Source organism: Salmo salar, chromosome ssa04 (assembly GCF_905237065.1).
Source record: "Salmo salar chromosome ssa04, Ssal_v3.1, whole genome shotgun sequence".
NCBI lineage: Eukaryota > Metazoa > Chordata > Actinopteri > Salmoniformes > Salmonidae > Salmo > Salmo salar.
In genome coordinates, this window is record NC_059445.1 from 33,455,199 (window position 1) to 33,471,349 (window position 16,151).

At 42.3% G+C, this 16,151-nt stretch overlaps 1 protein-coding gene across 2 annotated transcripts in view; it reads right to left on the reverse strand.

Moving 5' to 3' along the window:
* Positions 1-15,795, reverse strand: part of LOC106602856 (rho guanine nucleotide exchange factor 15) — a 35,277-nt gene extending 19,482 nt beyond the window's left edge. The window contains exons 1-11 of one of the 2 annotated variants that reach the window (XM_014195791.2): positions 15,648-15,795; positions 13,776-14,370; positions 12,231-13,358; positions 12,026-12,077; positions 11,817-11,881; positions 11,062-11,234; positions 10,832-10,915; positions 8,981-9,141; positions 8,474-8,626; positions 3,416-3,545; positions 2,293-2,367 (exon numbers count right to left, since the gene is read on the reverse strand). In XM_014195791.2, the coding sequence (XP_014051266.1) occupies positions 2,293-2,367; positions 3,416-3,545; positions 8,474-8,626; positions 8,981-9,141; positions 10,832-10,915; positions 11,062-11,234; positions 11,817-11,881; positions 12,026-12,077; positions 12,231-13,358; positions 13,776-14,370; positions 15,648-15,656 (2,625 nt within the window). In that variant the 5' untranslated portion in view covers positions 15,657-15,795. The remainder of the gene's footprint in view (positions 1-2,292; positions 2,368-3,415; positions 3,546-8,473; positions 8,627-8,980; positions 9,142-10,831; positions 10,916-11,061; positions 11,235-11,816; positions 11,882-12,025; positions 12,078-12,230; positions 13,359-13,775; positions 14,371-15,647) is intronic. The other variant, XM_014195792.2, reaches the window with a different exon arrangement.
* Between the last annotated feature and the right edge of the window lie 356 nt (positions 15,796-16,151).

The following is a 16,151-nucleotide window of genomic DNA, read 5'->3' on the forward strand; positions in this document are numbered from 1 at the left end:
CATTAGACAAAACATGTTTCCACCACCACAAGTATATATACTCCAATTTAGGCACTCCTCCTTCTCTCCAATCCTTACATATTTTATGGTTCAACAGGAAGACGAAGTGATTGGGTAATAAACCATTGTTTCTCCCTTAAGGGGATCTGACCTGACCTCAACCCCGTTGATGCCTAATCCAAAAATCTCCACCCATATCCCCTATAGCAATCCTGTGACTTCATCCTGTCAACCCAGCACATTCCAAAGCCATCTGGCTCCTACAGATAACCATTAACTTCTGATGTAATGTTCCAAGTTTAACCCAGAATCCAACGGTACACTATATATACAGAAGTATGTGGACACCCCAAATTAGTGGATTCGGCTATTTCAGCCACACCCGTTGCTGACAGGTGTATAAAATTGAGCACACAACCATGTGATCTCCATAGACAAACATTGACAGTAGAATTGCCTTACTCAAGAGCTCAGTGACTTTCAACATGGCAACGTCATAGGATGCCACCTTTCCAACAAGTCAGTTCATAAAATGTCTTCCCTGTTAGAGCTGCCCCGGACATCTCTTCATTCAAACACTCAACCATGGACACTTAGTGTCAGTTGTGGCTGCTTCGTGTGATGTATTGTTGTCTCTGCCTTCTTGCCTCTGTGCTGTTGTGTGTGCCCAATGATGTTTGTACTATGTTTTGTGCTGCTACCATGTTGTTGCTACCATGTTGTTGTCATGTTGTGTTGCTAGCATGCTGTGTTGTCATGTGTTGCTGCATGCTATGTTGTTTCTCTTTATGTAGTGTTTTGGTGTCTCTTGTCGTGATGTGTGTTTTGTCCTATATTTTTTTTATCCCAGCCCCTGTCCACGCAGGAGGCCTTGTGGTAGGCTGTCATTGTAAATAAGAATTTATTCTTAACTGACTTGCCTAGTTAAATAAAGTTTTAAAAAAATGTTTTTAAATAAATGCTGTTATTGTGAAGTGGAAACGTCCAGGAGCAACAACAGCTCAGCAGCGAAGTGGTAGGCCACACAAGCTCACAGAAAGGGACTGCCGAGTGCTGAAGCGTGTCTGTCCTCGGTTGCAACACTCACTACTGAGTTCCAAACTGCCTCTGGAAGCAACGTCAGCACAATAAGTGTTTGTTGGGAGCTTCATGAAATGGGTCTCCATAGCCAAACAGCCACACACAAGTCTAAGATCGCAATGCCAAGTGTCGGCTGGAGTGGTGTAAAGCTTACCGCCATTGTACTCTGGAGCAGTGGAAACGCGTTCTCTTGAGTGATGAATCACTCTTCACCATCCGACAGACCAATCTGAGTTTGGTGGATGCCAGGAGATCGCCAGCTGCCCCAATGTATACTTTCAACTGTATACTGTAGTTTAATGGAGAGGAACAATGGTCTGGGGATGTTTTTCATGGTTTGGGCTAAGCCACTAAGTTCCAGTAAAGGGACATTTTAACACTACAGCACGCACACAATGACATTCGAGATGATTCTGTGCTTCTAACTTTGTGGCAACAGTTTGGAGAAGTCCCTTTCCTATTTCAGCATTACAATGCCACTGTGCATAAAGCGAGGTCCATGCAGAAATGGTGTGTCGAGATCGGTGTGGAAGAACTTGACTGGCCTGCACAGAGCCCTGACCTCATCCCCATCGAATACCTTTGGGATAAATTGGAACGCCGTCTGCGAGCCAGGTCTAATCGCCCAACATCAGTGCTCACCCTCACTAACACTCTTGTGGCTGAATGGAAGTCCCTGCTGCTGTCACGCCCTGACCTGAGAGAGACGGTTTATTTCTCAATTTTGTTAGGTCAGGGTGTGGGGTGGGCATTCTATGTTTTGTATTTCTTTGTTTTGGGCCGAGTATGGTTCCTAATCAGAGGCAGCTGTCTATCGTTGTCTCTGATTAGGAACCATACTTAGGCAGCCTTTTCCCACCTGTGTTTGTGGGTAGTTGTTTTCTGTTTTGTGTTTCTGCACCTGACAGAAGTGTGCGCTTTCGTTTTCCATTGTTTACTATTTTGTTTAAGTGTTCTGAGTTAAAATAAATAATATCATGAACACGTGGCACGCTGCATCTTGGTCCCCTCTCTCTGACGATTGTTACAGCAGCAATGTTCCAACACCTGTTGGAAAGCCTTCCCAGAGGAGTGGAGTCTGTTATGGCAGTAAAGGGGGGACTAGTTCCATATTAATGCCCATGATTTTGGAATGAGATGTTCGACGAGCAGCTGTCCACATACCTTTGGTCATATAGTGTATCAAATTGGGGTGGATGGAATAGGTGTTACCTCAGACACTGAGGTCAGGGCTCTAGAGGCAGTGTTCTCCTCCCTAGTGCCCTCTTTAGTCCTCTTCAGGATGTTCTGTGTGGAAAAGCAGACTTAGGCTGTGTCCCAATTGCACCCTATTCCCTATATAGTGAAGTACTTTTGACCAGGACCAATAGGGTTCTGGTCAAAAGTAGTGCACTGTATAGAATAGGGTGCCATTTGGGATGCACCGTACATTAAAGTGAGTGCATACATTTTTTGCATTGCTATGTAATTTGACCTGGAGATGGTGCCAGCCGCTGTTACTGACCAGGGCCCGATGCATCTTTCTTACAATGGCCGAAGATGTACCATGCGTTTCCCAAAACGCCACGCAGAGAGAACATTCTCTAAGTGCATCGTTGAGGCATTTGTCGATACTGATAGGATCGAAAGAAAGACAGCGCTGCTCTCGAAACAGTTTTATCCATTGAAATCTTACCCTAGCATTAAAATTATTCCACAATACTGACGATGCTTACCCTGTAATAATGCACTAAATCAAGTTTTGGCACATCATTGAGCACATGTTATTACACATCATGAAATATATTGAGGTAAAATTGCAGACAGTAATAGAACTCAATGAAATGAACATGAAATTGATTTCAATATGATTGTAATATATTGGTCTACGTAGCCTAAAGGCCTACAGTATTCAACACTGCAGTCATCTCGGTTTTCATCCTTCACTTTTTTTGTAACAATTGCAAATACATTTGCAACTTTGTATTTGTAGTCAACTTTGTTCAGAAGTTATCGGTGGTCACAGAGAGACAGATAAACATCTTGATTCTATGTTTAGTAGCCTGTGTATAAAGGGATGTAACACATACAAGGGCAAATTACGCACTTAGCTGTTCTATGAGTGGCTTAGGCAGTCGTTAAGTAACGAGCATTTTCAAGTGTAGCTTCAGCAACAATGGTTTTGGGAGATTTAACGATTATCCTACGAAAGTTCTAACAATTAACTTAGCCTTAAGATGCTTTTGGGAAATCGGACACTGGATGTTGATGCATGTGATGGAATTACAACTATCTAATTGATTCTAATTATAATTACATTATGATGATTCTGGGTTGGAGAGATGCAGCCACTGACCTGTACAAGGATCTTGATGCGTGTGATCCTCTGGAAAGGAAGGAGCAGAAAGGAGGAGAAGGGAAGACGACGACATAGGGGAGACTCCTCCAGCCTCCGCATCACCAATGCAAACGGGTTGTTGGTCTGCCTGCAAAGTGGATTGGTGGGTTAACGAATAGTGATGGCAAGGTCGGCTCTTTTTACTGACTCTGATCTTTCCGACTGAATCTTTCGACTGATTTTGTTCATTTGAGTCCGTAAAGGACGATTTATGATTTATTGGCCAATGCAGAAACCGGATAGACCATGCAGAGCATTTACCGCATTGCCTTGCCCCCCCCCCAAAAAATGAACAATGAGGAGGGCTCCGTATAGCTCTGCATTGACATGATTGGTTGACGGTAGGTGGGGTTGGTAAGATCTATATAAACACAAACTCACTTCCTTGACAACTTCCTTCACAACAGCTCTGCTCCGCAAAGCACAAGAAGTATGAATGCCCTGACTTCTGCAGAGGCCGCATCGCAGAAAATGCTGTATGGCCAATGCAGATTCCAGAAAGACCACAAATTGGCTTTACTACCCAGAGCACGCAGGACCCCCTACTGGCGAACGATGAACTAAAAACAAAATAATCATGATTCTACAAGCCTCTCGTTCACAATAGGTGGCTTATTGGAGCTGTCATCTATGACTGAAACTTATAAAACCGTGCTTCAAACAATGTACATTTGGGATTGCTAGGCATACAAATAAGATCATTTATTGACACCTTTTAAATTAGGTCTAGTTGCTGCCACAACCAGACTAGATTGTGAATGACTTGGCGGAATGCAATTGCTTGACTGCCACGAAGGAGATTTGCCCAATAGCCTAGCTATCATTCGCGAACTGCAGCAGCCCCCGAAATTATTCTCCTTGAGTTTGAGAGTTGAGCAGAGGCAGACTGTGTATGTTTTGGATCTACAAAGCTGTGTCCATCGATAATGTTCAATAATCAATTGATTGCATTCATTCTTACACCATGCGATCTCACAATGATCACGGACATACTTTTTTGTGGTGGGAGTGGTCGAGTGGGGATTTTTTTCTCTGCAATCTTTTTTTCAGAGGGTGGGTAATGGGTTGTTGTTTTTTTGTGGGTACTTGTAGGTGGAATGTCTTGTCACTGTGTCTACCTCAGGGTTTGTGTGGGGACTTGGGGAAGGGATAGGACCTTATTTAATTAAATTGCTGTTGTGTCTTTAAATATGTTTTATGAATCATTTCACACCGCTGTCTTGGAATGTAGATGGTTTAAATATGCCTCGCAAGCGGGCTAGCAGCTTAGATTTATTAGTAAGAAGGAAAAATGTTACAAAAATATGTGAATTGACTCGGCAACAAGCAATATCAAGTGATATCCTCGTACAACAAAAAAACAAGAGGGGCAATGATAGTAGCAAAGTGAAATTTACAATTCATTAACTTGGGTAATGACTCTGAGGGTATAATAACTTTTATCTAAACTACAATATATGCATACGATTGCTCTGGTGTCAGTCTGTGCACCAAACACATTTGAGAAAAACTTTCATGGCTCATTAACAAATATTTTGCAACAATTGTATGATTTCAGACTGATTATTGGTGGTGATTTTAATGCTGTATGGGATCATGTGCGTAATAGAACTGGACCAACAGAGGTGAGAGACCAATGACTATCAACTATGGCGCTATGGTGCTAGGCTGATGAAATCGCAATTATTGACCTCTGGCTCTCAATCCTACAGCCAGAGATTTCTATTTTTATTAATTGAGACACCCCAAGAATAAAATATATTTCTTCTTCTAAAGATCTGTTTGATAACATTCAAAATGATGGAATATTACCCACTGCTTTATCTGCACAAGGGTATTTTATGCAAAGCCTCTCTTGGTGAAATCCTCAGCTCATGTCTCAGATGGAAGAGCAATTATCTGAATTCATTGATATAAACAATGACTGTTCAGGGTCCTCGAATACTGTGGGATGTGGTCAAAGGTTTTATTAGCTCATACTCTACCTTATATTAATCTAATTTAAACAATGAAAAATTACTGATTTGGAATTTAAATTATCACCACTAGAAACAAAAATGCACTCTGACATCTCCACAAGCTATTCTTGATCAGTAGACTATCAGAAAATAACTTAATTATTCACATAGACACTGGGAAGAATCTCAGTTTCCTAAAACACTTCTATTATTTTCATGGTGTTCACCCAAGCCTTCTGTTAGCCCAGAGACTATGTGCCAACCAAAACTTTAAAAATATAACTTCAAATAAATCAATGGACGGAATCACACACTCGGACCCAGTATTAATAAATTCAACATTCCGGGACTTTATATAGATCTGAGATCCCACATGATAATGATAAACGTATCTCCTTACTCCATGACTTGCAAATGCCACAGCATCACCCTGATACTCATTCCTGCAACACTAGAGGCACTTGTTACTCCCTATTACTCTGATTCGAGCTAAAAAAAAAAAACTATCCAAACAATGAATACCAGGAAATCAGAGTTATTTGTGTCTTTTTAGGTCAACTACTTCTAGACATTATTCATTATTTCAGTAATAGGGGCTCCTTCAATAGAGACGTGATCACTGCTATAATTTCACTTGCTCTATATTTTTTATGGGTCTATAAATACTGATACTCCATCACCTACGTATATTTTCATTAGATGCAGAAAAAGTGGCTATAATGGGAATTGTTATGGCTCGTCCTACGACGTATGGGAATTGGTGAACAATTCATATCCATGATCCAAGTCCTTTATACCAATCCCACTGCCATGGTACCAACTGGCAAAATACGGTCATCCCACTTCAACATAGGCAGATCTTGTTGCCAAGGTTGCCAGAGTCCTTTGGTATTTGCTTTATCCCTAGAACCGCTTGCGCAAGTGGTCCGACAGTCACAATATTATGATCCCATTACTGTACTTGGCACAGACCACCACATACTGTATCTCTGTATGCAGGTGATAAACTGCTCTATGTTGGCAATGCACCTCAGTCATTACCTAAACTTTTCAGCGTTTTTAATAACTACAGCTTTATATCTGTATATAAAAACTGGACAAAATCAACTCTATTACCCCTGAACTAGGCAATGTGTAATTCACAGCTGCCTCTAAACATTCCCAGAGTCCAGCATTTCCGCAAACTGGAAATAGAAATCTATCCTTCTTTCTAATCAATAGTCAAAAACAACTTCAATAGAAGAAGCATATAGTCTGATGTGGAAAGATGGGAGCAAATCCCAAACTCATTCCAGGCTCAAGACTCGATAATTAAAATGAATATACTGCCAAGAATCAACTTTTATAATTCCATGATCCCTCTTTCACCACCATTAGTATATTGGGATAGGCTACATTCATTGCTTGCCAAATTCATTTGGAAGAGGAACTCCCTCATATTAAATTCTCTGTGGGAAAGTGGGAAAAATGTGCAGGTGACCAAAACCGGTGGCCAAATCTTATTTTTCATGGCTAAATCCATGAATACAGAGGGCGTATCCCGGCGCCCCCTGGAGGACAATCTAGTTGCCCCTCACAGACTCCAAGACATAACCCATTCTGATATCCCACTCAAACACTGCAAACTCAAATTTGGCACTAACGTTTCACACCTTATTTCAGTCTGGCACCTGTTTGGAAAACATATCTTTTTTCCTCAATGGTCTCAGACATTAGTAAAGGCTACTGTTTCCGTGCATTACAAGACCTCCAGAAACATTTTAACCTACCTGGCACTTCCTTTTTCTATTACTTACAGCTCCATTCTGCTTTGCATGCCTATGGGGGAAAGAATGCTCTATATATCCAACTCACAAATTGTTTATTCAGTACACAGGGATTTATTTCGAAATTACGTTGTCTGTTAATTAAAATTACCCACAAAGCAATTCCTTCCCATGCTTCTTGGAAGAAAGACCAATCCATGCGTACTACTGTAATCAATTGGACTAGAGCGTGATCCAATATATAAATTGCTTCAAGAATCCCCGATCATCAAACAAAACATTACAATTTTGCCCATAGAATTTACTGCACAACAATCCCCAAATTGCTCACAAATTGCTCACTCCTGGCAATTTTTTTCATTTCTGGAGATGTGTTTCATCCTGTTTCTCTGACATAATGGGGAGAAATGTACCATGTTCACCATCTATTTTACTGTTAAATGATGACACTACTTTGGACCTGTCTCTCAAGCAGCGACATATTTGTCTGGCTGGATTAACAGCAGCCAAAAAATGATAGCCTCAAGTTGGTGGGCTCCTACTTTTTTCAAACAGACATCAGTGGCTGCTGTCATTCAAAGACATTATAAACATGGAAATATCTGTAGCACATATGCATGAGGCTAGTGAAAGAAACATAACAGCTCTTTCATCAGCATATGACTCAGTAAGATTGCTAGTATGAACTACTAATCTACTACTATTAGTTAGGGAAGTCCTGTGAGTGGGGGAGACATGTTTGTCTTGTTCTTGTTCCATCTGTTTATTTGTCCATGTGTACTTGTTTTACCAATAACAATAAAAACATTTGATGACAAAAAAAAACAAAAAATATGCTGGAGTACAGAGCTAAATGTGAAAATGTTACTTCACTGTCCAAATAAGAGGGAAGCTATAATTTAAAACGTGGCTCTATGCTCCAGCATTTTGGATTGGAGATCAAATGTTTTGTATGAGGTGACAAAAGGTCACCTTTTATTTGAGGGTATTTTCAAACATATGTTTTACCACTTAGAAATGTATCTAGCCCCTGAAGAAGTCATAAGTATTTGGACAAATTCTCTTATAGTATATTTAGTCCTTATATTTCTTGCATGCAATGACTACATCAAGCTTGTGACTCTACAAACTTGTTGGATGCATTTGCAGTTTGTTTTGGTTGTGTTTTGGGTTATGTTTTGCCCAATAGTCTTAAGATAAATAAATATATATATTTATTTCAAAACTCAGAAGCACACAATCCATAAGTACATGGGCCTTATAAGGTGTTATGGGTGAACTTATTTACTCACACGAGGGAGCTGTAGGCCCTCTCCTGGTAACCCTGGTTACGGATGTAATCAATGTAGACTGAGAAGTCGTTCAGGGCGTATTGGTGGATGATGTCACACACATCAGTTATCAGAATGTTTTCATCGATCCTATTCAGAAGATCCTTCAAGAACCTGTGAGAAGAATTTGAGAGTGAGGGATGTTTCAACTTACGTAGGTTGGACCTCTCTTTCTTTACAGTCCCCTGTATCATCCCTTCACCATTCCCTCTCACTCCATCCCCCTCTCTCTCCAAACCCTCTCCCCATCCCCTCTCTTTCCATCCACTCTCCTTCTATCCCCTCTCCCTCTATCCCCTCTCTCTCCATCTCCTCCCCCAATCCACTCTCTATCCACACCATCTCTTTCATCCCCTCTCCTTCCATCACCTTTCCCTCCACCCCCTCTCCCTCCATCCCCTCTCTCTCCTTCCCTCCCTCCTTCCATCCACTCTTCCTCCATCTGTCTGTTTTCCAGACAACATTTACCTCTGGCTGACATCATACACATGGAGTATGTTGGAGAAGAGGGTCTTCTTGTCATGGATCACCAGTGTGTCGTCAAGGTCCCGACACATTAGGAAGTGATCAGTGAGAACGTTCAGTGAGTGGAGGTACGAGGCTTCTGATGTCAATACTTCAAACATGCTCTGATAGAAAAAACATTAGTGAAATATTGTTGAACTGTTAACCTGTTAGGGCTAGGGGGCAGTATTGACACGGCTGGATAAAAAAACATACCCGATTTAATCTGGTTACCACTCCTACCCAGTAACTAGAATATGCATATACTTATTACATATGGATAGAAAACACCCTAAATTTTCTAAAACTGTTTGAATGGTGTCTGTGAGTATAACAGAACTCATTTGGCAGGCAAAACCCTGAGACATTTTCTGACAGGAAGTGGATACCTGATGTGTTGTATTACCTTTAAACCTATCCCATTGAAAAACACAGGGGCTGAGGAATATTTTGGCACTTCCTATTGCTTCCACTAGATGTCACCAGCCTTTACAAAGTGTTTTGAGTCTTCTGGAGGGAGATCTGACCGAACAAGAGCCATGGAACGATGATGGCCCATTAGACACCTGGCGCGAGTTCATGTTGGGTACCCTCGTTCCAATACGTTATAAAAGAGTATGCATTCGTCCACCTTGAATATTATTCATGTTCTGGTTAAAAAAGGCCCTAATGATTTATGCTATACAACGTTTGACATGTTTGAACGAACGTAAATATATTTTTTTCCCCTCGTTCATGACGAGAAGTCCGGCTGGCTTAGATCATGTGCTAACAAGACGGAGATTTTTGGACATAAATGATGAGCTTTTTTGAACAAAACTACATTCGTTATGGACCTGTGATACCTGGAAGTGACATCTGATGAAGAGAATCAAAGGTAATGGATTATTTACATAGTATTTTAGATCTCCCCAACATGACGTCTAGTCTGTATCGCAACGCGTATTTTTCTGGGCGCAGTGCTCAGATTATTGCAAAGTGTGATTTCCCAGTAAGGTTATTTTTAAATCTGGCAAGTTGATTGCGTTCAAGAGATGTAAATCTATAATTCTTTAAATGACAATATAATATTTTACCAATGTTTTCTAATTTTAATTATTTAATTAGTGGTGCTGACTTGACTGCCGGTTATTGGAGGGAAACGATTTCCTCAACATCAATGCCATAGTAAAACCCTGTTTTTGGATATAAATATGAACTTGATAGAACTAAAAATGCATGCATTGTCTAACATAATGTCCTAGGAGTGTCATCTGATGGAGATTGTAAAAGGTTAGTGCATCATTTTAGCTGGTTTTATGGTTTTGGTGACCCTGTCTTTGAATTGACAAAACATTACACACAACTCTTGTAAATGTACTGTCCTAACATACTCTAAATTTATGCTTTCGCCGTAAAACCTTTTTGAAATCGTAAAACGTGGTTAGATTAAGGAGATGTTTATCTTTCAAAGGGTGTAAAATAGTTGTATGTTTGAAAAATTTGAATTTTGACATTTATTTGGATTCAAATTTGCCGCTCTTGAAATGCACCTGCTGTTGATGGAGTGCACCACGGGTGGCACGCTAGCGTCCCACCTAGCCCATAGAGGTTAAGAAAATGTTTCACATAGGAATGTGGTACGATAAAGGACTGGTATAATGTAACTGACAATATAACTGACTCCTCTCTCCCCTCCCCCTCCTTTCCTCACCCCGTCCTCCCATCCCCACATATCCACCCTTCTTCTTTCCCTTCCCTTCCCTCCTTCTCCTTCCCTCCCTCCTCCCCCTGCCCTTCCCTTCCCTCTCGCCTCCCCTCCGCCCCTCCTCTCACCTCCTGTCTCTGCAGCTCCTCTGGACTGAGTCTCTCCAGGATCCCACTGTCTCTGACCACAGGTAGCTCCTGCCACAGTGTGACCTCCGCGGAGTACAAAAAAATAAATCATATTCGAGTGCTGGCCTTTTTCATTATTATGTGATACATTTTTGGTTCAAAACACCCTTTTTGCTTGTTTACAGAAGAGGATTTAGAGTTGAGCACTCTCATTCTTTACTGAGACTGACCTCTGCGGGGCCATTCCTGGCCCTGGAGGACTGACCCTTAGGGGCCCCTAAGGACCCACCGCCCCTCAGCCTCACATGGAGGTCCACGGTGGCCCTGCTGGCACTCCGGCTGATGCTCTGGAGCTGGATTGCCTCCTTGATGGACTTAGCCTGGTAGATCTGGTACAGAGGTTCTGAGAGTGGAGGGGGTTGGCAGTGGTGGGGTGAGGTGAGGTGGGGGAACAATAACGAGGGAGGAGAGGGGGGGAGAGAGAGAGGGCCAGGGAGAGATATTCAGGGTCAGGGAGAGAGAGGAAGAGAGGAGAGGTAAAAAGATACACTGAGTAAACAAAACATTAAGAACACCTGCTCTCTGCATGACATAGACTGACCAGGTCAATTCAGGTGAAAGCTATGATCCCTTATTGATGTCACTTGTTAAATCTGCTTCAATCAGTGTAGATTAAGGGGAGGAGATGGGATAAATAATGATTTTTAAGCCTTGAGACAATTGAGACATGGATTGTGTAGGTGTGTTATTCAGAGGGTGAATGGGCAAGACAAAATATTTAAGTGCCTTTGAACAGGGTACGGTAGTGCCAGGCGCACTGGTTTGTGTCAAGAACTGCAATGCTGCTGGGTTTTTCACGCTCAACAGTTACCCGTGTGTATCAAGAATGGGTGCAAATCAATATGTGTTCCTATTTGGTATACTCAGTGTATATTGTCTCCGTGTTGTAATATCAGAAATAAAACAAAACCGAGAGAGTCTGTACCGTCCAGCCTCAAAGGTCCCCAGTCTGAGGAGATCCTCCTGGGCATATCTGCCTGTTCCTGTGGCCTGTGGAAACACAATGCTGAATGTAAAACATATTTATCAATCTTTTAAACATTTGAGATGATTCATAACATAGATGTAAACACATTTATGGTGTTTGTGTTGTACTGTATGTTGAGAGTTGCCACTATGGCAGCGCAGACTTACTCCTCTACGTCCTCCTCGTCTACAGTCACCCAGTCATCCCTAACATCAGCATCTGGGAGGGAAAGTGGTGATTTCATCTGGTTTCTAATATTTCTCTATTGATTCATTATTGAATTGTGAGCATTTTCCCCATATAAATAGAATTTCTAGATTCATAACCAAATCAACCATAGAATCCATATTTATAAGTTCTTCCTCTACCCACCTGTGGATGAGTGTCGGCTGGGACAGCTAGGGCCACTGGGCTCAGGGTTAGGTGGAAGAGGTTTCATTGGAATCTGAAGTCTGAGTTGAGGAGGGCGGGGCATGATGGGGCAGGGGAGAAAGCGGAGATCATGTAAAACAGGAAGTGGAGGCAGAGGTCGCAGGATTGGCTGATGGGGGTTGCCGTGGGAGATGGAGGGAGGAGTCTGAGGGGAAGGGGCACTCTTCTGGATGTCTGACTTTGAAATTGAGGTTAGTAGGCCAGAGAGAGAGGGAGTGGACATGCTCTGGAGAAGGGTTCCCTGGAGATGATCCTTCGGAGGGGAGGGATGCTGCGTCTTGTGCGTCAGTGGAGGTTTCATCAGGTGTGGGGGTCGGGGTGGGGGTGGGGGTGGATGTGGTTCTTCTCTGTCAGACATGGGCATGGCCTCATATGTAACCTCATCATATGTCTCAGTTTTGTTTTGAGGGGGTCTAGTCTGCTTGGTGTGTGAGCTGTGCTGGTGTGAGCTGTGCTTGGTGTTTGAGCTGTGCTGTTGTGTGCTAAGCTGATATGAGCTGTGCTGTGAGCAGATCATCAGGGCCAGGGAAGATTCTGCGTTGGATGATGTGTTATGTTTTGAAGAGAAGGATCTCTGGCTGTTATTCTCGCTGACCTCGTGAACTCTGACCTCTCTGTGCTCACTGAACACAGCAGCTGTCTCTGTCTGGCACCCTGTCTGACTTTTCCCCCCTCGCTCATCTGCTCTGAAAGATCCCAACATCTCTTCATTCACCTCCTTCCTCTCTCTCTTCTGGTCCTCATTCCCTCGTTTTTCTTTCTCTTCATCCCCTGTCACTTCTATGTAGTCATCTTCCTCCTCTTCCTTCCCCTCCTTAGCCACTCTCTTCTGGTGCTCATTCCCTCGTTTGTCTTTTTCTTCATCCCCTATCACCTCTACATAGTTATCTTCCTCTTCCTCCAGAGGAACCCAGACTAACTTCATGCCAGTTCTCCTCAGGTGACAGATGCACTGGCACTGTGTCATGTTGCCATGGTGACCACTAGGGGTGGCTGCCGAGCCTGTGGTTTGTCTGCTCTCAATGGTAACACACACAGGCGCTTCATCCACCTCACTACCATCGGGAGCTGAAAGACAGTGCGTGATATAGTGTTGTGAGTGTGAAATACACTGTGCTTGTTTGTTCATTTGTTACTTACTTAGTGCAACATTATTATATCAAATAATCCATTCCATGTGAACCTAATCTCGGCACCCAGAACCAAATCTCCTGCTACTCAATTTTTACATTAATGTCACAAGAGACTACTTGGAACATAAAACAGATTCTGTACGTCTGAGACATGATCGTTATTTACTCTTTCTCTTCCTCATAGACATATGGACATGGATATATAGGAACATCAATATACCACAAGGTTTTCTCTGTTCCTTCATGTGCAGCAATGCACCCTTTTTCACGTATTCATTGTCAGAAAATAGTGCTGACTTCTAATCATTTTACAAAGGAACGTTCTGAGGTTAAGAGATGTGACTTGGCTTACCTGATCTGTTTCCTCGTCCATGTCCAGGTGTGAGAATGGTGCACGAATGGTTGTCTGTCTCCTGCCCCAGGGGCACGGCATCACTCTGTGCTGTGGGTTGTGCTGTAGGTTGTGTGTAAGGGCCAGAACGTGGCTTTCTCAATGGTACTGGAGGTGGTATGAGGCTGAGTTCCACAGAAGGGCTCATTATTATAGCATCATAGTCGGCCTGCCGGGCCCTTGTCTGTCCTCTGTTACTGTCTGCCTGTTGTCCTGCCTCTGTCCTTGTCCTTGTCCACCCCACCACCCCACCGTCTCCCTGCTTTTCCCCAGTCACTGTCTCTGCCCCTGCCTTTACCCCTGTTCTTGTCTCTAGTCCTGCCTGCCCCATCACCTCATTCTCCTGGCTGCTGAACTTACGCACAATCCTCTTCACCTTCCCCTCCGGTGGTTGATGTTGTTTCCTCTCCTGGCTCCTCTCCCCTGATGGGGGTTGGTTCTGGTTTGGGTTTGGTCTGTTCTGGTTTCTGGTCTGGAAATGGTTTGGGATGTTTGGCCCCAAGGGTTTGAGGTTAGAAGGCTTTGGGGGAACGACGGATCTGGGTCGAAGTCTTGACTTCATTAACAACAAGAACATTGATAAAACTTTATTATCAAAGCAATTCTTCTTATGACTCACCACTATTTGTTAATTTACACTGAACAAAAATATAAACACAACATGTAAAGTGTTTCATGAGCTGAAATAAAAGATCCCTGACATTTTCCATAGGCACAAAAAGTTTATTTCTCTCAAATTTGGTATATACACAAGTTGAATAAACTGCATGGTGATTACACAGGTGCACTTGTGCTGGGGGCAATAAAAGTCCACTCTAAAATGTACAGTTTTGTCACACAACACAATGTCGCAGATCTCAAGTTGCCAGATAATCTCATGCCATCAGAGCTGTTGCCAGATAATTGAATGGTCATTTCTCTAACATAAGCCACCTCCAAAGTTGTTTTAAAGAACTTGGCAGTACATCCAACCTGCCTCACAACTGCAGACCACATCCGGCTTCTTCAACTACAGGATCGTCTGAGACCAGCCACTCGGACAGCTGATGAAACTGTTGGTTTGCAAAACTAAAGAATCTCTGCACATATCGGCGTTGTGTGGGCGAGCAGTTTGCTGATGTGAACAGAGTGCACCCATGGTGGCAGTGTGGTTATGGTATGGGCAGGCATAAGCTACGGACAACGAACAAAATTGCATTTTATCGATGACAATTTGAATGCACAGAGATACTGAAAAGGAGTGGGACAACAATCCACAGGCCACAATCAACAGCATGATCAACTCTATGCAAAACAGATATGTTGCGCTGCATGAGGCAAATGGTGGTCAAACCAGATACTGACTGGTTTTCTGATCCACGCCCCTACTGTTTTTATGTATCTGTGACCAACAGATGCATATCTGTATTCCTAGTCATGTGAAATCCATAGATTAGGGCCTAATTAATTTATTTCAATTGACTGATTTGCTTATATGAACTGTAACTCAGTAAAATCCTTGAAATTGTTTCAGTTGCTTTTATATTTTTGTTCAGTGCAGCTGAAAAGGGCCTCCGCTATTACTCTCTATTACTCTCCAGATCTTTGAAATGCTACAGCAGCAAGGAAAGTAAGTTAAAGATCACCACAAGGGAGTTGACACAGGAGAACTCAATCACTTTAATAAAATGATCATTCAGCAGACGTGTTTATACAAAGCATCATAAATAACTGTCAACATTAACAGTGACACTTTCAGTATGTGAAGTTGAACCATGAAGTTGAATAGGGTGCCAATTGGGACGCCAGAATGACTTCGATGATAATTAGTAGATATTATTAATATTTACATACCACGATCATGTCTTTTCCTGCCTGCAGTCCTCTGTGAGACTGAGAGTGGTGTGCTGTAGCCTACTTTAATTTTACAGTGGGCCAGATAGGGGGTCACTTCTGCGTTTTGTCTGTAGATTTACCCCGTACTCTCTTAGTCATAGGGGAAGTCCTTAAAGGGGAAGTTCACCCAAAAACACTTCTGGGCCCTTTATAACAGTTGCCTGGTCGTTTGTCAGTTCCCCAAACAGTTTTTAGGGTCATTGCTTGAGTATTTAGATGTACAGTGCATTTGGAAAGTATTCAGACCCCTAGACTTTTTCCACATTTTGTTATGTTACAGCCATATTCTAAAATGTATTCAATATTTTCCCCCCTCATCAATATACCTCATAATGACAAAGCAAAAACTGTTTTTTAGATCATTTTAGATCAGTTTAGATAAAAAATAATATATATATATATTACATTTACGTAGGTATTCAGACTCTTTACTCGAGTCTTCTTGGATATGATGCTAAAAGC